The following is a 24914-nucleotide window of genomic DNA, read 5'->3' as shown; positions in this document are numbered from 1 at the left end:
GCTTGGACCCAAGGTCGCTGCCTCAAGCAAGGGGTCACTCAGTCTGCTGAAGGCCTGCAGTCAAGGCATATATGAGAAAGCAATCAATGAACAACTAAGGTGTCGCAATGTGCAACAAAAAACTAATGATTGATGCTTCTCATCTCTCCATTCCTGTCTGTCTGTCCCTGTCTATTCCTTTCTGACTCTCTTGTCTCTGTAAAAACAAAAACAAAACAAAGAAAAACTTAAATACATATTTTAAAATTCCCTCAGAGTAAGTATAATAGAAATATTAAGTCAAATGTTTTAGAACTTTGTGAATAGGATAAAGAAGGTGGATAAACAGAAATCAGAGTAAGGGCTCAGGACTTTACAGAGTCTGTGTTAAAAGTCCATAAAAAGATGATCAACTATAGCTGTAATCTCAAACTTCATGATCACACTGACCCTTGGGTAACATGGATATAAAAATATGGAGATGTGTATACCTGACCTCAAGAAGCTTCCAACAATCTGAGGTATAAAACTAATAGTTATCACAGAAACATATGATAATAAGCTAATCAATTTAACATTCCAGGTCTATTTTCCTCATCTTTAAATGAAAGGAGTTAAATTCAATGACCTTTTAAGACCTCTTCATTTTTATGCCATTCATCATAATTACAGAACAATTATGAAACAAATTTGATGCACACAGAAACAGAAATGCACATGTTGAATGCCAAAGAGAATTCAGAAGCTAAGGCTAACAGAAAAAGATGATGCATAATGAGGAATTGTTGAAAATGTTTGGTATAGTGGGAACTGATAATGGAGGATGCTAAAATCTAAGCAAATGAAGCTAGAGTTGACTAGATAGCAAAATTATTTTAAATTTCTGAATACATGGATGATATTGTGAAAGAATTATTGTTATTATTACTTCTTAATGATTAATGGCATCCAGAACGCTGAAGGAAGAAAAGTCAAACAATCCAGGAGGGTGAAGCAGCATTCAGGTAACTGAAGTTATGCTGAGTTAATTTTTACTTAAAAAAAAAAAATAAATGCAGAACTGTTACAGCAAAATCTCCAATTTGCATATGGCTATGAAATATTCTAGGTAGTGAAGAAAGAATCTGTATTAGATAAAACCTTTGAAAGGCTATTTATAGGCAGAAAGCAGCAAATGTAGTTCTACTGAACAAATGCAAGATAACAATGTAACAAAAATGAATAACAGAAAAATGGGCTTTAACTATGGATTTTGACTAAAAAGAAAGATAAAAAATTTAAATTTTTGTCTAAAGGCATTAACTTAATGTTTTGTGCAGTCACTCAGAATGCAACCATTAACAGAATGTAAACTAGAAAATAAGTTTGGAAGCAAACTACAAAAATATCTCCATGCTCACAGAAAAGCACAATTTCCTCCTATCTGGAAAATAATGTACAATCAGGCCGTGGCTTTTAAAGAAGATGTAACATAGATAAAAAGAGATAAGTATGAGTAAAAAATCATACTTGTTTTAAAAAAAAACTTTATGAAAGACTCAAAAGGGACATAACTGAAGCCTACAAAACTGTATCCTGCCTTGTGGGGGGTGTGGGTGGAGGACACACATTTGTTCACTTCATACCATTATACCAGGGACCACTGTTAACTCTTAAAGCCTAAGAAAAGAGAAGGTCTCTTTCCCTTCCTGTCTGTTACTGTTTGTCCCTCTGTCTCTGTTCAAAAAAAAAAAAAAAAAAGATTGTTTTTCCCTACAGAATAGCTTGAGACCATTTTAAGATACATTCTGAAAACTACACAGCTATACCTAGTTTTACATCATTATGCCTCAACACAGTATATAATCCAGAAAAAAATTATTAATGTGTAACATTAAACAATTAGATAAAATCTGGAATACTGTTATTATGAAATTCCACTCTAGCTATTGTGAGCTTTAAATAATGGAGGATGAGGCAGAGTCCAAGGTATCCATGACTTGCAGGGGAAATCAAAGTACAATCAAATATACATACAAACACATCTTTCAAAGGCAGTTATTTGGCCAGCCTTAAGAACTTTCCTGGGGTCTGACCAAGTGGTGGCGCAGTGGATAGAGCATTGGCCTGGGATGCTAAAGACTCGGTTTGAAACCTTGAGGTCGCTGGCCTGAGCACAGGGCTCAGAGATATGATCCCATGGTCACTGGCTCAAGCCTAAAAGTCACTGGCTTGAAGCCCAAGGTCGCTGCTTGGCTAGAGCTCCTTGGTCAAGGCACATATGAGAAAGTAATCATTGAACAACTAAGGTGCTGTAACTACAAGTTGATGATTCTCATCTCTCCTGTTCCGTCTGTCTGTCTCTCCCTCCTCACGTAAAAAGACAAAAAAAACAAAAAAACTTTACTGGTGAACACTGACCAAATGATGTCATATTTTACGTTATTTTTATTCCATAAATATTAGGGAATAATCAGGAATAGTATATTAAAATTAAGTCCACAATACCAACTCCTCAATATTTTAGAGCAACTCATGTGAGAGGACAGACTCCATACTCTATGTCAGCGATTTTCAACTAGAGTGCAACAGTAATTTTTAAAACATGCAAAACATGACTATTTAGTCAGGGACACTAACCTCTTTTCCCTTAGCTTGTCAAATAAAAAAATGACAACAGCCAAAACAATAAAAATTCAGTGTGAATGACTCAAAATTGCACATTAATTTTCTGGTCAGATCAGCAAGAAGTATTTCTTGGTGTGTTGCAGAATTTTAGTAATTAGTTTATATGTGCCATGAAATAAAAAAGGTTGAAAATCACTGTTCTATGTACTTAAATAACGAATTACTAGTGGCAGTAGGGACAGTTTTTTATTCCAAAGCTAGAATAACTAAGGGCTAAGAGAATTTGGTGCACAAAAACTGAAGTAGACACATAAGGCACTGTGCATAAAGAATGGCTATAATACCTATACTCCCTCTATTACTGGTAATAAGCTAAAATTGCATTACTAATTATTAAAATTATTTCTGTTAAAGAAAAGGTGTCAGGATATCTAGAAAATAGTAAGGTCACCATGCACATTTTCTTTCCTCTATAAAAAAAACTTTGTAACAAAAAGAAAATGCAATTTGACCTGTTGTATTATATCCCAATTGCATTCCCTTTTATATCATCTATACTCAAATCTTATTTTGGTTGAAAAGTAGATTAGACAAGGAAAAATATGAATTTCCCTTCCTCTTTATATGACCCTATAGTTTTAGAAAAGATAGCCTCTCTTTTCTATTCTCACTACTTTCAGAGTTATTAAACTGTGTATACTTATACTGATGAAACAGAATTTATCACAAACATGCTTTCACAGTTATTCTGATCCATTTTCTCTCAGGAATCTTACTGAAAACATATACTCTAACATTTGCTTTGATATATCTGATGCCTCAAATAATATGAACTGTAGTTTACAATGTTTTATAAGAAAATAAAAAGTGTAAATGTCTTATAGATATGTTAATGGATAAATTTAAACTAAACTCAATTTATTTTCTCAACAAAATTTAGAAAAGCTTAGTAAAAACAAGACCCAAAGAAAATATAAACTCACGTTACACCAGGATGAAGATTATATTTCTTTTTTCCAAATCGTGTTTGCTGAGCAAAGAAATCGTAACGTTCAGATTTTTTCCACATATAATAGAATGCTACACATTCACCAACGGACCTTGTTCGAACCTATAAGAAACAAATGTTTTTAAGAATTATCTCCTCCTTAAAGGAGTTATTTCATAAAAATATCTATCTGAAGTCTGAAAACAAATTTAGGTGGTGTGTAAGTAATATATAATATATAATACTATGTATAAAATACAACACTGCAACAGCTGTGTTAATAATTCCTTCTAAAGTCCCCTTAAGAGAAATAAAACACTGGCAAAGGGTCTTCAGATAATTAACATTATGCTCTTAAAAGATATCGTCTTAATACTATAAAAATAAGTACTTCCTTTATTGAAAGTATCTGTAAGTGGCATTTGAATTAAAATTAATGTTATATATATAAACAGTTTGTAAACACTTTCCCAACAGTAATCCAGACTCAATTATTTTACTTTCTAGAAAGGCTGAGAACAGTCCACAGTGAGTTAAAAGCTATCATAATAATGCTAACGCTTTGTTTACTAAGTTACTCTAGTGATGACTGTGTTTGTTAACCTACTTGTGTAACTGAATGGGTTCCCCCTTACATAATGTTCAACACCTATGGGATTGGCAAATGATGTTGAGACAAAATTTCGTTTTGCTACTTGACTTAGAAAGCTGCAGGGTTGATGTACAGAACAAAACACTGGGAGTTTAAAATTTTTTAAAAAAGGTAATTGCAGGAGTGTATGGGCTGCAAAACAATGTTACTTGAACACATAAATTTCTACCTTGAAGTAGGTATCTTGTGGGATTGATTGCATACACCTAAGGTCACCTGACACATTTTTCTTTCTTCCCCCACTGCTTCACTTTACAACTTTGGCCTATGTTGCTCTAAGACTGAAAGCTATCAAGATACAAAAATATAAATCATCTTTCATGGTATTTTTTTCCTCCTTTAGAATTTTATTTCAAACAGATATAAGCCAAGTCAATTGTACTTCTTCTGATAGAAAACTGACAAGACATTTTGTGGCATGCAAAGTTAACAATATTATGAAAAATCCTCACTAAAATAAATCTGCATAATATAACTGATTAAGATCCAAACTTCAATTCCAGGTGTAAAAACAAAGTCTTAATATTATCACTGGACCATTCATCTCCTTCTTAAAGAATACTGTCTTTCTTCCCTTTGTGTTCACTAGAGTAACCAGTACATATAGGTCAGCTGACTTCCATACACTGAAATACCACCGCCCCAAATATTTATATAAATAAAGGTCTTATAGTCAATACTATCATAAGACATTTTTTGCTAATAGTTTCAAATCACCTAATAACTTCTTATACCTTAAAAAGGGGGGGGGGGGTTCTGGAACTGTGCTGCTGCTTCTAGTTATACCAGCTTATCATTCCAGGGTTCTCCTCCACATGTATCAAGCATGGTTTGGTCAAGAGAATTTAAGCAGGAATAACAGAAAACTGTTATCCAAAATGCTGCCCCTTCAACCACAAAGCTATTATTTTTTACAATCAAGAGACATACGTGACCATTCATTAGCCTAATGTATTCCTTTCATAGAGTATTATTCATTATATTAAAGGTATCAATTTGAACAAAACATTAATGGATATAAATTTAATTTTGAAAATAATGCTAAGACTCAAAATTTTTCTTAGTTCTGTCTGATGTCGTATTACCAAAATACAAGATAATTATGAGCAAATTAAGAAAAATGAACTCAGGATTTGTAAGCAACTATTTACGAAACATAAAATAGCTCTTGTTAAACGTGTTAAAATCAAGCAGACACCATCCAATCACAGCCAAAGGTATATATGATATATAATATATAAAAGGAGGATGTAGTGACAGACTATTTAGAGCCTCAGACATAAGCCCAGATACTTTTAACATCATCCTAGAAACTATCAAACTCAACTCAGCTACCATCTTTAAGGAAACATGAAAAGCCAAGTTTTGTTATTTATAAAAGTGTAATATTTACAAGCCTGGAAATTACTTAATTTCCTACATTTAAACTCTCCTTTTGCCTGTTCTAGTTCCCCTTAGGAACAACATGTTTTCCTAATCTATATAAATGTGTAGTTACTATTATAAGTCTTACCTGATTTCAGTTACAAGAGAATTAAACCTGAAGATAAATCAGCAAGTAATTATAAACTTCTTTTGGGTATACACTGATATTGTATGATTGATATTACCAATATGAAATAATGATCATGTAAAATAAAACTGTCGGCCCTGGCCGGTTGGCTCAGTGGTAGAGCGTTGGCCTGGCGCGCAGGAGTCCCGGGTTCGATTCCCGGCCAGGGCACACAGGAGAAGCACCCAACTGCTTCTCCACCCCTCCCCCTCTCCTTCCTCTCTGTCTCTCTCTTCCCCTCCCGCAGCCAAAGCTCCACTGGAGCAAAGTTGGCCCGGGCGCTGAGGATGGCTCTGTGGCCTCTGCCTCAGGCGCTAGAATGGCTCTGGTCGCAAAAGAGCGACGCCCCAGATGGCAGAGCATCACCCCCTGGTGGGCGTGCCGGGTGGATCCCGGTTGGGCGCATGCGGGAGTCTGTCTGCCTCCGTTTCCAACTTCAGAAAAATACAAAAAAATAAAAATAAATAAAAAAATAAAACTGTCAAATTATAAAATTATAATGTATGATAAAGCTGAGTTGTTGAGATATTCTTATGGAAAATTAAATCCTAATTAAAACTAAATTAAATGCTAAGTATGATTTTAGACCACTCAGGAATTAAGCAAATGTAAAAAATATTTTAGTTGTAAATAATGTCATGTTAAAAATAGATTAAAGTTTCAAAATTATTTTAAAGACTTTCCTAAAAAAATCTGTCACAGGTTGTGGAAAATAGCTTTAAATAATTACACTGTACACTCACATTCTACCTAGGAGTTGATGAACATAATTGCAACTGAGTCCAATACAATAAGGCTTCTAGTATGTACTGAAAACAGTCACTTGGCAAATAAATGTCAGGAAGTCTAGGCATGCTTATTATATATAATAACTCCCTAAATACTGATATATTAAAATCTCATTATAAAACTGTTCACATTAAAAAATAATTAAGATATAAGATGATCTGGGTTATTAACTAAATTTCTTTTTGTAAGAGAGAGAATATGTGTCATTACTTACTTTATTAGCCTGAATCAAATGAAAATCCTTTCCATAGGCCTTCAGCCCTTGTTCAAAATTTCTACACTCTTCCTCTGTCCAAACAGATAATTCCTCTGACAAAATGGGGGAAAAAAACCTGTTAAGCAATATTCCCCTAAATGTTGTATATAGCAAACAAAACTATGAAAAAATTTAACTTTCCAGTCACAATGAAGGAAGTATTTCACCCCCAAACTCTATTACAGAAGGCTGCAAACGTAAAGTGGTAAAAACTTTATTAATAAAATTCTGGATACCTTCTCTCTCCAGCCTTAACTTGAGCCATTCTCTCCTTATTCTTCATGATCTAACTAAACTAGCCACTTTTCAATTCTTTAAATTTATGCTCGTTCTTTAGAATTTGTGCATACTGTTCCTTTTGCCTAGATTTCCTGCCACCTACATCCCAGCAAAAATATCACTTCGTTCTTTTTTTTAATTCAGTGAGAGGAGGGGAGGCAGAGACAGATTCCTGTATACGCCCTGACCAGGATCTACCCTATTAGCCCACTAGGGGGGCGATGCTCTGCCCATCTGGGGTGTTGTTCTGTTGCTCAGCAACTGAGTTCTTCTTAGCCCCTGAGGTAGAGGCCGCAGGGCCATCCTCAGCACTCAGGGCCAATTCGCTCCAATGGAGCCATGGCTGCAAGGGAGGTGGGGGGAGAAGTGAGAGGAGGAGGGATGGAGAAGCAGATGGTAGCTTCTCCTGTGTTCCCTGACCTGGAATTGATCCCAGGACATCCACCTGCCAGGCCGACACTCTACTGCTAAGCCAGCTGGCCAGGGCCATCACTTCATTCTAAAAGCTTTCCTTAACAGCCTCACCCTGTTAAGTCCTACTTGAATTAAGTTTGAAATGTACCCTCTAATTCTCCATTAAGAACTCATAACTATTTTTTAGCTCCCCTACCTAATCTCATAAGTACTATGAGGGCAGAGACTTTGTTTATAGTAGAACTTAGTAGACCTTCCAATTTTTGTTGAATGAATGACTCTCTTATTTGTTACATAATATATAGACAGCACTTGTACTGAAGAAGGGGGCAGTTTAGAGTAAAAAAAACACCCAAAGCCCTGATTTTATTTATGATTATTTATGAATAATGTTTGCCTTGACTAAGTTACTTCACTTCAGAGACCTCCGTCTTATCAACTTTAAAATGAAGGTAGCATCCATTATATAAATATATATTACTTAGCTCATAGGGTTACCACCACCAAAATCAAATAAAAAAATATTTATAAAAATGCATTGAAATTCAAAGATATTATGCATTTTTACTTAAATGGCCTTATTTTCCCTAAAATAGAAAAGGACAGCTTTAAATCCTACTTTCCCATAATGCTTTGTGTAAGGGTTGGCAAAAGTAAATTTACAGTTATATGTGAAGGTTTTCTTATATTATCATAACCTACATTTCTTTTTCCATACAAACAGCTGTAAACCTACTTTTTGCCCTGTATAATGCCTATGTTATACATAAGTTATTAAACAAGTTATTTGTTATTCAACCAAATTTACAGAATTCAGAAACTTCAGTACTATTAAATGTAGAATATAGTTGGTAGACTGGTAAGTTTACCTAGCTATATTCTGCTAGGTAAATTTCTGCTATATCATGAAAACAAATAAAATTTAGTATTTATGCTTACCTCTAGCTGCTTTTACATTAAATCTTAATCTTCTCAATGCTTCTTCTGTGTCAAAATTGCATTTAACCAATTCATATAATGCCTAGAAAAATAAAAGGCTTCAATATGTGACCTGGACTATGAACAGTTTAAAGTACAATTTCTTAAGAGTAAAAGCTTTTCCAGAATTCAGTGTTTTCCTCCTCCTGGAGGACAAATAATTCTATTGAATGCAGCATATAGAAACAAACAAAAACTCAATCCTGATAATTAACTGCTCCTATGTAGAAACAGGATAAACAAACACTCTAACTTGGTAGCCACAATATCACAGAAATTTAGAAATAAAAAATTATTTTACAAAGACCACAAAAATTCCTTCTTGTTAACCTTGGGGTTCCTCTTCTAAAATACTTTTAGGTGCTGGCCAGGTAGCTCATTTGGTTCAACGTTAGAGCATCATCTTCATACACCAAAATTGCAGGTTTGATTCCAAGTTGGGGCATACACAAGAATCAACCAATGAATGTGTAAATGTGTAAATAAGTGGAACAACAAATCAACATGTCTATCTCCTTCAAACAATCGATAAATAAATGATAAAAAAATAAGGTAACTTTAAACAAATTAGAAAAGAAAAACATTGATTAAAAAAGTAAAAAAAAAATGTTATCATTAGGGTCTTGGTAGGAACTGGTCTACCATGTACATAATAACATTAAAACAGAGGTGTATTCCCAACAAAATGACATCCAGATTCTCAGGGATATCCAAAGGAATATTTTTCAAAAAGCCTAATAAATATATACAGGCAAACTAAAATATCAAGATTCTTGTTAGTCTGAGCTGCAATCATACCCATGTAAGTATGCTAACACTGGGTAACTTATGCTGACTATAATAGCAGAGTCCGCTGATAACTATAGGAATTTTAGTGGACAGAATAACAACATTGAATCTGACATCAACAATAAGATTAATTTATTTTGGGGAAATTATAACAGTTATTTCTCATTCTTGTACCTGTTCATTGTCTTTTATGTGAGATCCTTCAGGAATTGCTTCTACACCTTTCTCATCACCTGTTCTTCTAGATGCATCCTTAAGAAATACAATGACTTTATCTTCTGGTAAATACTCAGGGTCCCACAGGAGCTGATCATCATTTTCATATGCTAAATTAGTAAAACACAGTATTTTTAAATGCCAAAATTTGATAGAGTTTATGTTAAAACATATCATTAAACAAATAACTCATACTTCTGAGCTAAAATTTTAAAAACTGAAAGGTCAATTGGTCCTACTACTTGCCTGACTTTGGCAGTATTCATAGCCTGAGTAAGCAATCTGACCAGAGAAGCACCACTTATGCCCCTTTCAAGCCCTGTCTGACTTAGCTAGTTTACCAGATTTGAGGCTGGCTTGGTTTGAACAGCACCACCACCACTTACTACCTGTAACGACTTTGGGCAAATTGCTTGCCTTTTCTCTGCCTCACCTGTGAAATGGCAATAGCAGCCCTGTCACATAGGGTTATAAGGACTTAAATTACTTTAAAACAATTCTACAGATTTTAACATTCAACAGATATTCAATATTTTTGGAAAGGGGTATCTAAAAAATTGCTTACCCAAATGTTAACACTGCTTATTTCTTGGTGGTGAGATTTAGGGCAATATTTTTTCTTAAGTCTTGATATTTTTCTATGATGCTTGAAAATGTATTATAATGAACATAATTTTATTATAATAAATATAATTTTCATAACAAGTCACTCTCTTTTTTTTTGTATTTTTCTGAAGCTGGAAACGGGGAGAGACAGTCAGACAGACTCCCGCATGCGCCCAACCGGGATCCACCCGGCACGCCCACCAGGGGGCGACGCTCTGCCCCTCCGGGCGTCGCTTTGCTGCAACCAGAGCCATTCTAACGCCTGGGGCAGAGGCCAAGGAGCCATCCCCAGCGCCCAGGCCATCTTTGCTCCAATGGAGCCTCGCTGCGGGAGGGGTAGAGAGAGACAGAGAGGAAGGAGAGGGGGAGGGGTGGAGAAGCAGATGGGCGCTTCTCCTGTGTGCCCTGGCCGGGAATCGAACCCGGGACCGCTGCACGCCAGGCCGACGCTCTACCACTGAGCCAACCGGCCAGGGCCAACAAGTCACTCTTTTAAAAAAGCATTTAGGTTTTATCAGAATTTCCATTATAGTAAGATTAAAGCCTTAGATCTCATCAAAATTAAAGAAGTGAAAGGAAAGGAGGAGCACCTACGATGAGAGAACCATGCAGAATTCTCAATGACAGGAAGATGAAAACCCAGACAAAATTAGAACCAACAGTCATAAGATAAACTATCACATGTGTGGCATCACAGTAGCTAGGGGAAGAAAACTGTTTCAAGGAGTGACAGACTGGTTAAATGCTGTCAAGTGACTAGGTTGAACACTAAGAAAAAGATATGCTGGATTAACTAATAAGGAGGGAGACGGTTCAAGAACATTCTATGCTGAAGCCCATACTACAGAGAACTGAAGAGTAAATGGAAGGTGAAGAAATAAAGGGGAAACTCTGGGAAAGTTTGGTTGTGAGCAAGGACAGGGCAGTAGCTAAAGAGAAAGAACAGCTGAAGAAGATTTATGGTTTGTTTTGATTTTAGAGACCTATGAGACCTTATCTTTTTTTTGAAGATTTTATTTATTTTACAGAGAGCAGAGAGATAGACAGAGAGGGGAGGAGGAGGAGCAGAAAGCATCAACTCCCATATGTGCCTTGACCAGGCGAGCTCAGGGTTCTGAACCGGTGACCTCAGTGTTCCAGGTTGATGCTTTATCCACTGCACCATCACAGGTTAGGCAAGACTTTATCATTTTAATGATAACTAACATTGTCAAAGTTCCTTTTGTTAGAAAAAAGAAATTAACAGCTAATTAAATATTTCCTATGTACCACGTAATGTTTCCCCATATTTATATATTTTAATATAAAGGATAATTTTTAGAAACTCTTTCTTCATAAATCTCATTTCTTTTTAAATTTGCTAGTAGAATCCTAGTCAAACTAAATTGTAAATACAATCAAACACCCAGGATAAAGTGAATCTGTGTATTGATTTCTGTTCTCCGCCCAGTCTGTGCTCGCTAAAGGGAACAGACTACTGTTATATTCTCGGAGTGATGGATAGGGGCTGAACAACACCTTACAAGGAAACCCTGCCTCAAGAAAAGGAAGATAAAGGGCGGGCCTTGAATCCCGTGTTCTCCCAGTTAGCTAACCCCATATAAAGCCTATGAAACCAGCACAAACTTCCTGGGAGATAACTTCTGAAATCACTCTAGAAGTCCCAGCTAGCCATAGGATATAAAAATATCCTTATTTAAGCTGAGTACACAAGTATCTCCACATGGCACCAAATGATAAGCCAGACCCTTAGAACTCTTCCTTCCCCTCTTTCTCTTTCAAATCAACAAGAAAATTAAAAAAAAAAAATTAATAAAATGGAATAAATGTCTAACTTTCAACTGTTTATTTGGAGAGAACTCAATGGTGAATATATTGATATACTAACCAATATATAACCTATCTAAAGCATAACACTAAAAATTCCATTACATTCAGTAAGAATTTTTTTAAAAAATTACAAAAATTCAGTACAAAAGCTAATGAATCATTTACTTTTGCATACAATTATAATGTATTCACAAAACATATGCATAGAACTTCAACATATAACGAGGTCACTCCATACTGATACCTTTAATTTCCTATATGTTGCAGTTATTAACTTGAAAGTGAGTGAAAGCAGTTACAAGTGTGTTAAAACATTTTTACTGTCACTAGAAGCTACCAACCTGTAGTGTTCCTTTAATTGTGTCTACCTACTGCTTGCCCACAAAGCAGGTGCACAATAAGATTATAAAGTAAATTTCTGGAGGGAATGCTTAAAAGAAAACAAACAAAAGATACCTACAACTCCAAATGGACCTGCATAAGTAAGCTGAAATGTGAAGAAGAAAACTGAAATAGAAGATTTCTAGCACTGAATGTCGTCACATTACACCCACATATTCTTTCTAGAACTCACCTAAAGTGAGTAATCTGAAATAGACTTTCAAAAATATAATTCTCAAGTATTTTATGTTATTGAAAATTTAAGCATTTATGACTTACTTTAGGACTTTAAGTTAAAATGATGAAAAAAAAATCATGTAAAATGTAAGTACAAGTTGTTTTCTGAAATTATTTTAAATATACAAATATCAAAGTAATCAATTTTAAGAATGTTAAGTTTCAGAAGCAAAAAAGTTTTTTATATTAGTTGTTTACTCAAGTTTTTTTTTAAATTTCTCCAACAGCTTCCACTGACATAACTTTCAAATTCTAAATTATACAGGCTCTGAAAGGTTAAATTCAGCATATTTAAAATATGAAAACAAAATAAAAGGTTGGGATGTTTTAAGTCACTTAATACCAAAATAAGAATTCACTTTTTTTACTTGACTTGTATGAACAAAACTGGAAAACAGAAAACATATATCTTCTTATAGGAAAAATGCAGGCCCTCTTTCATAATTCAATAGAGTAACATAAACTGTCATGTTCTTATCCTATTACAAAATAGCAGTTTATCACTTCAGAAGAATGAATTCAGCTATTAAGTTTATTAAGAACCCACCTTTTTCGTTTTCTTTGTATCTACAAATACCAACTGGAATCTCTGCTTGAAACATGGAGCCCACCATAATCTCCTATTTTAAAAATAATGTAAAACATTAGTAAGATCTAGTAACAGATTTTATACCCATTTTCTAGCATTACCATCTTCTTGGGTACACTGTTCGTAGTCTCTGTCACACAATTCAGATGCAATAAGTACCTACCTCAGAGAAGTATTGTGAGAATGAATGAGTTAATAATAGATAGGAGCTTGGTTATGATTGGATGAAAATATTAGTAATAACAATGGGGTGAAATGAAACACAATGAATATAAACTCCACTTCAAAATATGGAGAAAAAGAATTCTTTCTATTCAGTTAGTAAGATAATCACAAACACTAAAAAAAACAGGAAATCAAACAACAAGTAAGCAATGAACAGCTGAAGTGAAGCAACTATGAGTTGATACTTCTCTCTCTACACCCTCCTCACTCTGTAAAATCAATAAATAAATTCTTTTAAAAAAGTCTATGTGGTATAAAAATCAGAAAAAAACTGGATTAAGAACCCTTTCCTCAAACAGGTCACACAAATATATAGTAACTTCTATGATCCTTGTTTTTTGTCTTCAGACCCATCCATCACTTATTCACCACTCACTCAAGTTAATTAACACATATGCTGTACTGGGCTAACCTTCCTAACCCAAGCTGATGTCTCTCCTTTTTTTTTTCTTCTTTTCCAAGTGAGAGGAGGGAAGATAGAGAGACAGACCCCCACATAAGCCCCAACCGCGATCCACCTGGTAACCCCCATCTGAGGCCAATGCTTTGCCAATCTGGGGCCATGCACACAATCAAGCTATTATTAGCTCCTGATGTAGAGGCTCCATGGAACCATCCTCAGTGCCTGGGGCCAATGCACTCAAACCAATCAAGCCATGGCTATGGGAGAGGAAGAGAGGAAGAGGGGAAGAGAGTGAGAGAGAGGAAGAGATGAGAGAAAGAGAGAGAGAGAAGAGGGAGAAGGAGGGGGAGGGAGGAAGGGTAGAGAAGCAGATGGTTGCTTCTCCTGTGTGCCCTAACCAGGAATTGAATGCGGGAAATCTATACACCAGGACAACACTGTACCACTGAGCTAACAGGCCAGGGCTGATGTCTTTCTTTTCTAAACATCTTTTTGGAACCCTTAACAGATCGCTTCTGGCTAAAACTCAAAATTCTTGGGTAGCACAGTCTAAGTTTACATGAATACTTCACTCTTCCTAATAGAAACTAAATATAATGTTCCCTTATTTTAATCAGCAAGGGGGTCAGCTCTTTTTTAAGGTTTCCCAGGCACCCCAGACCAAACTTTAAACAAACAAAAAGAACCCATGGGGAAAGCTCAACAGTATTAACTAAAAAAATTAAACAATTATGACTTCAGTGCAGAAAACCCACTCAATTTGATGTTCTGGGCTATTCTGTTTTAAAAAAAAAATGATTTTTTATGCACTAAATTTAAAATCAAATGTAGAAGAAACAACAGCAAAAACTCAATGACGTTTTTAAGAGGAAAATCATGTGACCTAAGAAGAATGACATTATTTTTGATTCACTCTGAACAATTTTACATATTTTGATACATTTCAACAGTCAACTGCTTTGCAATAGCTTAAAATTAATTCAACTTAATAGTATGATTAAACAATGTTAAACAATTCTATAATTTAAAACTTATGTCAATATATTATCTTTAGATTCATTTTAGAAATTAACTTATTTAATTATGCAGTTTTAGAGAAGCCAAATCCATTTCTTAACACATTATATTTGGAGTTGTAAATATCAACATTAATATAGGATGAAAAATTTATAATTAAACAGAATTTACTTAAAATATACCAAAAGCCTCCACAACTGCTTTTCTAAGGTTTTTCTGATTTGTTTTGTTTGTTTTTTAAGTCACATGTGATACTTTGTACCAAACAAATCTAATTTAGGATTAGTTCAGGAATTTGGATTTCCAATTTGGTGAGTGCCAGCTTACACAAGAAGGCCAATTCTTTCTATACCATTATTTTATTTAATAAAAAGATAAACACCTGAATATATTAGAGTAAATCTGAACATCTATGCAACATTTAAACATCACAAAGACTTACTTAAACTTTATCAACTTACGTAGTTAGTAAAAAAATAATTATACTTAGCTTTTTAAATATTACTTTATCTAAGTTTTTGGAAAATATGGCTCTAACTACCTTTTTCCAGTCTTCTGATGGAATATAATCTTCATCTTCTTCAGATTCTTCTTCTATTTCACTATCTAGAATGAGTAAGACAATACTATAAAATGATTGCCTATACTGTTCATATCTGTGAATTATTTTTATATCTGCCATCATAATAGTTAAATATGCCCAAAGGTATTTCCAGAGTTAGTCCAAGATATTTCTAATCAACAACTACTCTCTATCAGTTAAAAAACAAAAAAAGCCCATAAATCTAGGATAATCCTAATCTGACAACTGTATTCTCATAAAATGTCTGTCTACAAAAACTTCAGAAACAAAATTTAGACTCAAAATAATCTTTTTCTAAACCTAACAGCCTTGTGATAAAATATATGATCTCATTTCTTCCTTCTAAAACAAGAATCCAGACAAACAGTGGTTTCTGAACTGTGCTTGTTGGAATATAGAATCTTATAGCATCACTTTTGATGGAATCACATGAAGAAAGGGTATAATGAAAGCCCAACCTGTTTCATTAAGAGCTGGCAAGCTGATATGTTTACATTTTGGAGCATGAACATATTTATGGAAAGGGGTGGGAAATCTGAAAAGTTTTAGATTCTCAGCATCTTCTCAACTCTAAAATGGCACACAAATAGGGTAACATTACATAGAGAAATTAATTCTTCCTATAGAGAAACTAAGGTAGGCAGTATATGTATAGATTCTATGCATCCATCACCACTGAAATACCAGATTCAATACTATTTCAAAAGGCACACTTTTAGCACCCCATTTTGACAATGGATCTGCTCTCTGTTTAACTAATTAAGAGATTAATATTACATTTCCTCAAACTTAAAATTAACACTATTATTTCAGTAACAAACCTCTTCTTGCATTGATACATTTTCCAATTGGACCATATCTTAGATCAAAACTCAATAAAATTATTATTAACAGTAATACGTTCATTGATAAATTGTGTAACAAAAATCATTCATAAAAGCAGTAGCCATGTTCAATCAAACATTTCCAAGAGGTTATCGTTATTCAAAGTGTTTTTCTTCCTTTTAAAAGTAAAGAAATTTAGACCAAAAATTTAAACTAATAACACTAATGGTTGACTTTTTGTCAAAAAGCTGACTTCTAGACTAAAAATACTGTTTAGAATGAAACACAGTGGAGCAGATGAAGCATGCAATATTCAAGGTAGGATACATTAAATGTTGTTCCAACTACCGGTCATCTCTGACTAGATCATAATTATAGAAAAGTTAGGAGACTGCTTTCTGTATATAATGTTTTCCTATCTCAAGAGTCAACCACTTCTTCAAACCCAGGAGGCATTGATTACAGAAAGCAACGCTTATCAATATATCTAAAAAAGGCTAAGAGGCAAACAAAGTAGAAAATGAAAACTGAGAAAAAGACTAGGAGAAATTCAAAATAGGTGACCATGAAACAAACTAAATTTAAGAAAGAGTCAGAAAGAAAAAAAAAGCAACACATTCAAAATCAAGTAGTATAATGTGACATAATTACTGTAGAATACTCATGGACAACAGGGCTTAGCTTTGCTAACCTAATAACCTAGAATTATGGTCGGCAAACTCATTAGTCAACAGAGCCAAATACCAACAGTACAACGATTGAAATTTCTTTTGAGAGCCAAATTTTTTACACATAAACTTTATAGGTAGGTACATTCCTTATCGAGGTAGCGTCCGCATGTGGTATTTTGTGGAAGAGCCACACTCAAGGGGTCAAACAGCTGCATGTGGCTTGCAGACCAGGGATCCTAGAACAATAGCCCATTACTGTTGAGTGAGATTTCAGAGTAAATAAATTCAAACAGAGCAATGGAAAAAAAAAAGACTAGAACTTTAAGCCAGGTATTAAATAGTAAAAATTATACTCAAATTATAGCAACCAGTAATACTTACTTGTATCAAAATATTTACATCGACGTGGACGGATTATTTCTTGTGCATCTTGAGAAGCCACAGATTGTGATGGATCCTCATTGGAAGACTGAGTTTCATCCTCTTGACCTGATGAATCCTTTATATTCTCTTCCTGTAAAATCATAAATTAAATTGCTTTAAAATGTAAAAAGGATTGTTGGAGATAAAAGATATTCCAAATACAACTAGAAGACTAAAATAAACACACTAACTGTAGCATGGTGTGCTAGGTCAAATCCTGGAACAGGAAAATGAACATTATTGAAAAAACTGATGAAATCTGAATGTACTGTAGTTTAATTAGACAGTATAGTACCAGTGTTGATTTCTTATTTTTGACAAATATACCATGGTTATGTAAGATGTTAACGGAAAAGTTTTCAGTGAAGAGCACACAGGAAGTTTCTGTACTATATTAGAACTTCTTTTGTAAATCTAAAATTATTTCAAAATAAATAAAAATAAATAACTGCTGACTAGTCTTTATTACTTAAAAACACAGAGCTTTTTAAAAGCTGATACAAATTTAGAATAGCCACTCAAAAAAAAATCTGAATGACATAGATGAAACTATCTTCCCTCAAGAGTAAATTACAGGGGACTTCCAATTTTTATTATATATAATCTGTATCTTAATTTTAATTTTTTAATTATTATTATTTTTAAAGTGAGAGGAGGGGTGATAGTGAGACCAACTCCCATATGCACCCCAACTGGGATTCACTAGGCAAGCTGTCTGGGGCCAATGCTCAAGTCAATAGAGCTATTTTTAGCACCTGAGGCTGACAGGCTCAGACCAACCATGTTATCCTCGGCACCTGGGGCCAACGCTCAAATCAGTTGAGCCACTGGTTGCCAGAGGGGAATAGGGTGAGGACTGGGAGAAGAAAGGGTGAAAGAAGGTGGAGAGAGGGAGAGGAAGAGAGCATGGTTGCTTCTTTTGTGTGCCCTGACCAGGAATTAGACCTGGGACATCCATATGCCAGGCCAATGTTCTAACCACTGATCAAACCAGCCAGGGAAATATCTTATTTTTTATCATTTAAATGTATTACTCTTAAAATAAAAATGAATAAGCTCTGGCCGTCTGGCTCAACAATAAAGCATCAGCCTGGCATGTGGATCTGCCAGGTTTGATTCCTGGTCAGGGCACACAGGAGAAGTAACCATCTGCTTCTCCACCCCTCACCCTCCTTTTTCTCTCTCTTCTCCTCTTGCAGCCATAGCTTGATTAATTCGAGTGCATTGGCCCCAGGCACTGAGGATGACTCTGTGGAGCCTCCACCTCAGGCACTAAAAATAGCTCAGTTGTGAGCATGGCTCCAAACGGGCAAAGCATCGCCCCCACATGGGCATTGCCAGGTGGATTCTGGTCCGGAGCATGAGGGAGTCTGTCTCTCTATCTCCCTCCTCTCCCTTGGAAAAGAAGGAAAAAAAATCAAAAAGAATAAAGACAGGCCCTGGCCGGTTGGCTCAGCGGTAGAGAGTCGGCCTAGAGTGCGGAGGACCCGGGTTCGATTCCCGGCCAGGGCACACAGGAGAAGCACCCATTTGCTTCTCCACCCCTCCACCGCGCCTTCCTCTCTGTCTCTCTCTTCCCCTCCCGCAGCCAAGGCTCCATTGGAGCAAAGATGGCCCGGGCGCTGGGGATGGCTCTGTGGCCTCTGCCTCAGGCGCTAGAGTGGCTCTGGTCGCAACATGGCGACGCCCAGGATGGGCTGAGCATCGCCCCCTGGTGGGCAGAGTGTCGCCCCATGGTGGGCGTGCCGGGTGGATCCCGGTCGGGCGCATGCAGGAGTCTGTCTGTCTCTCCCTGTTTCCAGCTTCAGAAAAATGCAAAAAAAAAAAAAAGAATAAAGACAGATTATAAAAAAAAACAGTCAAAATGAAAATATTCAAAAATTATAACTGACAATAAAGACTGTAATTATAATTTTAAAAATATATGTATAAGCTTACTTTATTTTCTCCACTACAGCCACTGTTATCATCATTATCAGCATCTTCATCATCTTCACCTTCTTCTTCCTCCTCTTCCTCATCTTCTTCAGGTAGTCGACTAGTACTATCATAACCATAAAGGCTAAGAAGTTCATGAATTGGCATGTCGCCCTCCTAAATAAACCAAAATAAAAAGTTAATTTCGGAATATTTTATATTACTATATTTCAAATATCTGTCATTCCACACAGCATTCTTAGACCTGTATCAAGAATTCTCAAATCAAAGAATGTGAAACTGAAAATAATTTTGAAAGCTTTTAAGAAATTTTTAGTCTTTTAAGAATATAGGAGATTGATCAATTGAAATTGCTAACAGATAATGTACACCATCAGTTAAAACTATGTATGGATGTTCACACTTAAGAGTACCATACAGCCTGACCTGTGGTGGCACAGTGGATAAAGTATCGACCTAGAATTGCTGAGGTCGCCGGTTCGAAACCCTGGGCTTGCCTGGTCAAGGCACATATGGGAGTTGATGCTTTCAGCTCCTCCCCCCCCTTCTCTCTCTCTGTCTCTCCTCTCTCTCTCTCCCTCTCCTCTCTAAAATGAATTAAAAAAAAAAAAAAAAGAGTACCATACATAATTTGGGAATAGGGAAATAGAATAATTAGAAAAGAAACAGACTAAGTTAACACTCAGAAGAGAGATAAAATTTATAGCCCACCCAGCCCAGATACTTTATAACAGCAATGATATAATATAGGGAATGACACTGAATTGCATTACTCATATAGTCTTTTCTGGGGTTATTTATAACTATAAATAAAGCCATCTTATGCAATCCTTACTATCTACCTTACAAAACTGGTAATATCCCCGTTTTACAGGTGAGAAAACTAAGGATGACAAATTAAGCCATTTCTCCAAAAATCACGTAATTTACAACTAATGTAGCTATATTTCAAGATTAGTTCCAAAAGTCTATACTTTTATCAGTATACCATGCTGCCTTAGCCAGGGACCTCCCCCCGAAACCAGAAAAACATACCTTGGAGGTGAAATGAAAAATATATCCATATGTAGTGAACAATTTCCTGCAGAAGGTCCTCAATCTAATCAGTAATCTACATGAATGATTACTGGCATGAAGTATCAGGGAAACATGACAGAATTCTTATTACAAAAAGAAAATTTAATCAAATCACCTGATCTATCTCTCTCTCTCTCACACACACACACCTCAACAGAGTCAGTTTAGAAAGTAGCGAAAGGGCAATCCTGAAACAAGGCATGTTTTATATTTCTCCAGCAGTCTAGCCCATGTGTTAAATACATTGTTGTAGAGGAGATGAGTACAATGAATTGAATGAGATAACCTGATGACACTAACCACTTAGATCATACAATTAACTCCCACCACTCCAAATTCATGTGCAAGAACTGAATTTTAAAGTCTTCCTATAGAAAGAAATAGAAAGAGCCTGGTCTGCTGGCACAATGGATAAATCAACAACCTGGAATGCGAGGTCACAGGTTTGAAACCCTGGGCTTGCCTGGTCAAGTCACATATGAGAAGCAACTACTATAAGTTGCTCTACTCACTCCCCCTTCTCTCTCTCTTTCCTCTAAAATTCAATAAATAAAATCTTAAAAAAAAAATAGCAAGAAAATGCTTCTTGCCTGACCAGGTGGTGGCACAGTGGATAGCGTCAGACTGGGATGTGGAGGACCCAGGTTTGAGACCCCGAGGTCACCAGCTTGAGCATGGGTTCATCTGGTTTGAGCAAAAGCTCACCAGCTTGGACCCAAGGTCGCTGGCTCGAGCAAGGGGTTACTCGGTCTGCTGAAGGCCTGCGGTCAAGGCACATATGAGAAAGCAATCAATGAACAACTAAGGTGTTGCAACGAAAAACTGATGATTGATGCTTCTCATCTCTCTGTTCCTGTCTGTCTGTCCCTATCTATCCCTCTCTCTGATTCTCTCTCTGTCCCTGTAAAAAAAAAAAGAAAATGCTACTTAACACTCCCACTTCATATTGTAAATGTATGTTTTAGTTGTAAGTTAGTTTGTTAATGTCTCTGAAAGAGAACAGACACTGAAAGCTCTAAGACCTGCAGCAGCCACAGCTTGAGAAGTGGTAACTATGTCAGGTAAGGTATATTATCCTCCTCAGCTGAATGACCAGCTGACATATTTAACTGTCATCTCATATTGCATACTCACAGTGTAATATATCAGTGTTTGAGGAGTTTGAGGATTTAGTCTTTGCAACATGCAAGGTCCATGTACACAAGGTGTGGTACGAGACAGAAACTGGAAAAATTTGGAGCCAAGATTTGAGCAGTAAAACAGAACTTCAAAATCAATAAAAAAGTAGAATAAGAAAAAGACAAAGAAAAGATGGATTTTATACAAAATAACAACAAACGGATGCCATAAAGTATCTTTGATGTGCCAGGCATTTCAGAGAGAAAACAAAAGCACAGTGAAAATATCACACAATCTTATTAGATTTTTAAAAGTACTGGATGGGAGTGTTTGCTACTTTTATTTATAGGAAAAATTTCAGAAAAACAAGCAGAGACATCTGTACCTAGAGACACTTTACTATAATACCCAGGCCTTCTAATCCCAGCTCACCCTTTCCATAAACTCATTCTGCACCACACATCAGAAGCAGGTTTTAACAAATGAAGTCACTACTACGAACAAGAGCCACTGAAGTCATTTGTATGAATAATGGCCAAATCAGAAAAAACACTTTAGTGTAAGATTGTGACTAACATTTACATGGACTTTAAAAATTAATGAAAAGCTTGCCTGACCTGTGGTGACATAGTGGATAAAGCCCCGACCCGGACTATTGAGGTTGCTGGTTCGAAACCCTGGGCTTGCCTGGTCAAGGCATATGGGAGTTTGATGCTTCTTGCTCCTCCCCCCTTCTGTCTCTTTCCTCTCTCTAAAATCAATAAATACATTTAAAAAAAATTAATGATAAATTTGTTTCCTATTTCTTTCATCTTTAAAATTATCCTAATATATGTTAGTATGGCCTCTGCTTTTTTACAACCAAGTTAACTGATACTTTGTGTGAGAGATCTCACAAAACATGCAAAGTACCAAATAAATGTCCTCAAGCTCTCTACCCCTTGGTCTGTCAATTCAAGGGCAACAGAATCACCTTGGGAGTTTATGACAACAGACTGTTGAGTCTATCGTTTCTGATCTTGGAATGCTGAGATATGGGCCTGAGTATCTGCATTTTTTTTCTTTTTTGTAAGTGCCAGGTGATACAGATACAGCTGGTATAAGATCATCTTAAGAACCACTTATCACACAGTTCTAAGATGAAATACCTGCAAATCAGTCTTTCTAGAGTGAGGTAATAAAGCTCGATCATTATCTCTGATAAAGTTTATCACTGCCATCTAGCTCAGTTATGTGTTAAAAGAATAGGTATCATACTATCTGCACAGAAAAAATTTTTATTTTTTATACCACTGTCAGGAATGTGGAATGTCTGACATCCTCGGTTAGGTTAAGATTTTTCCCTCTTGGATACATATTTGAGAAGTGTGACTCACTATATTTATTTCTTAAAAGAAAAAGAATTAGCAAAACCCTCAATATTCACTAGGCAGAGAACAGAGGAGAGTCAAAAGTGATTGATCACAGTGCATGTGGAGAGCTGCTTTAATTTGAAAAAACAGCAATAGAACTGGAGACAGAAAAAAGTCAAGTCAGAAAAAACTATACAAGGACAGTAACAAAAATGAGTAAGTAGGTGACTGTTGTCAGAGCAGAGGATATTGGAAATAACTAAAAAGGAATGTTAGGGCTGGTATTTATAACTGTTTTCCCTAGTTTTACTTAATTTCTAATAAAAAAAGAAAACAATCTGTCATATTCTACTTTGGACTCAGTTTGAGAGTAGCTGTTGAGCAGTGACTGACATTACAGCAGGGCTGAGGGAAAATCATACATACAACAAAATGTTCAAGATGGACTTAAGCAGGGAGTGATTTAGTTTGCCAGGGAAGAAGATCTAAGTTGGAATCCACTGCTGTAAGTGATGCGTAGTATAATCAAAACCTAAACTATGTAAATGAGTGGCTGTGGTAAAGAAAAAACTCAGAGTCCTTGCAGATTCCCGGTCAGGACACACAGGAGAAGCAACCATCTGCTTCTCTACCCCTACCCATCTGCCTCTCTCTCTTTCTCTCTCTCTCTGTCCTCCTCCCCTCCCATAGCCATGGCTCGATAGGAGTGGTTTGGCCCTGGGTGCTGAGGATGACTCCAAGGCCTCCACCTCAGGTGCTAAAAAATGGCTCCACTTGCAAAGGAGCAAGGGCCCCACATCGTCACCCCTTAGTGTGCAGAGCATCGCCCCCTAGTGGGCTTACTGGGTGGATCCTGGTCTGGACACGTGGGAATCTGGCTCTGCCTCCGTCCTCTCACTTAAAAAAAAGGAAAAAAGAGCCTGACCAGGCGGTGGTGCAGTGGATAGAGCATCGGACTGGGATGCGGAGGACCCAGGTTCAAGACCCTGAGGTCGCCAGCTTGAGCGCAGGCTCATCTGATTTGAGCAGAGCTCACCAGCTTGGACCCAAGGTCGCTGGCTCGAGCAAGGGGTTCCTTGGTCTGCTGAAGGCCCATGGTCAAGGCACATATGAGAAAGCAATCAATGAACAACTAAGATGTCGCAACAAAAAACTGATGATTGATGTTTCTCATCTCTCTCCGTTCCTGTCTGTCCCTATCTATCCCTCTCTCTGACTCTCTCTGTATCTGTCAAAAAAAAAAAAAAAAAAAGAAAAGAAAAAAAGAGTCCTTCTAGAAAGAATCAACAGGATTTAACCATGGGTGAATCAAGAAGTCCTAGAGACACTTAATCCATGGTTCTAGACATGTCTTGAATCCAGATACATATTCATATGACATTTTTTAATTAAGTGAGAGGTGGGAGGCAGGAGGCAGACTCCCGCATGCACCCCAACTGGGATCCACTTGGCAATCCCCTTTCAGAGCGATGCTCTGCCCATCAGGGGCCGCTGCTCCACTGCTTAGCATCCGAGTTATTTCAGCACCTGAGGCAAGGCCATAGAGCTATCCTCAGTGCCAGGGGACAAATTGCTCAAACCATTCCAGCCATGGCTGCAGGAGAGAAGAAGGGAAGAAGGGAGAGAGGGGGGGGGGGAGTGATAGAAGGAGAGAGGGAGGGAGAGAAAGAGAAAGAGAGAGAAGGGAGAGGCCCTGGCCGGTTGGTTCAGCGGTAGAGTGTCGGCCTAGCGTGCGGAGGACCCGGGTTCGATTCCCGGCCAGGGCACACAGGAGAAGCGCCTATTTGCTTCTCCACCCCTCTGCCGCGCTTTCCTCTCTGTCTCTCTCTTCCCCTCCCGCAGCCAAGGCTCCATTGGAGCAAAGATGGCCCGGGCGCTGGGGATGGCTCTGTGGCCTCTGCCTCAGGCGCTAGAGTGGCTCTGGTCGCAACATGGCGACGCCCAGGATGGGCAGAGCATCGCCCCCTGGTGGGCAGAGCGTCGCCCCTGGTGGGCGTGCCGGGTGGATCCCGGTCGGGCGCATGCGGGAGTCTGTCTGACTGTCTCTCCCTGTTTCCAGCTTCAGAAAAATGAAAAAAAAAAAAAAAAAAAAAAGGAGAGAAGGGAGAGGTGAAGGGAGAGGTGAAGGGGTAGAGAAGC

At 36.8% G+C, this 24914-nt stretch overlaps 1 protein-coding gene and 1 non-coding gene across 11 annotated transcripts in view; one reads left to right on the top strand and one right to left on the bottom strand.

Moving 5' to 3' along the window:
- Positions 1-24914, bottom strand: part of MIER1 (MIER1 transcriptional regulator) — a 61344-nt gene that overhangs the window by 6932 nt on the left and 29498 nt on the right. For all 10 annotated transcript variants that reach the window (XM_066376524.1, XM_066376526.1, XM_066376527.1 and 7 more), the window contains 8 exons: positions 19228-19383; positions 17248-17380; positions 15329-15393; positions 13101-13173; positions 9458-9609; positions 8456-8537; positions 6782-6876; positions 3570-3697 (listed from right to left, as the gene is read on the bottom strand). In XM_066376524.1, the coding sequence (XP_066232621.1) occupies positions 3570-3697; positions 6782-6876; positions 8456-8537; positions 9458-9609; positions 13101-13173; positions 15329-15393; positions 17248-17380; positions 19228-19383 (884 nt within the window). The remainder of the gene's footprint in view (positions 1-3569; positions 3698-6781; positions 6877-8455; positions 8538-9457; positions 9610-13100; positions 13174-15328; positions 15394-17247; positions 17381-19227; positions 19384-24914) is intronic.
- Positions 18726-18801, top strand: TRNAS-AGA (transfer RNA serine (anticodon AGA)). The gene has a single exon. It is a non-coding gene; the product is annotated as a tRNA-Ser (tRNA).

The sequence above is a fragment of the Saccopteryx leptura genome, chromosome 3, assembly GCF_036850995.1.
Source record: "Saccopteryx leptura isolate mSacLep1 chromosome 3, mSacLep1_pri_phased_curated, whole genome shotgun sequence".
Taxonomy (NCBI): Eukaryota; Metazoa; Chordata; class Mammalia; order Chiroptera; family Emballonuridae; genus Saccopteryx; species Saccopteryx leptura.
This window is presented reverse-complemented; position numbering and strand designations above follow the sequence as displayed.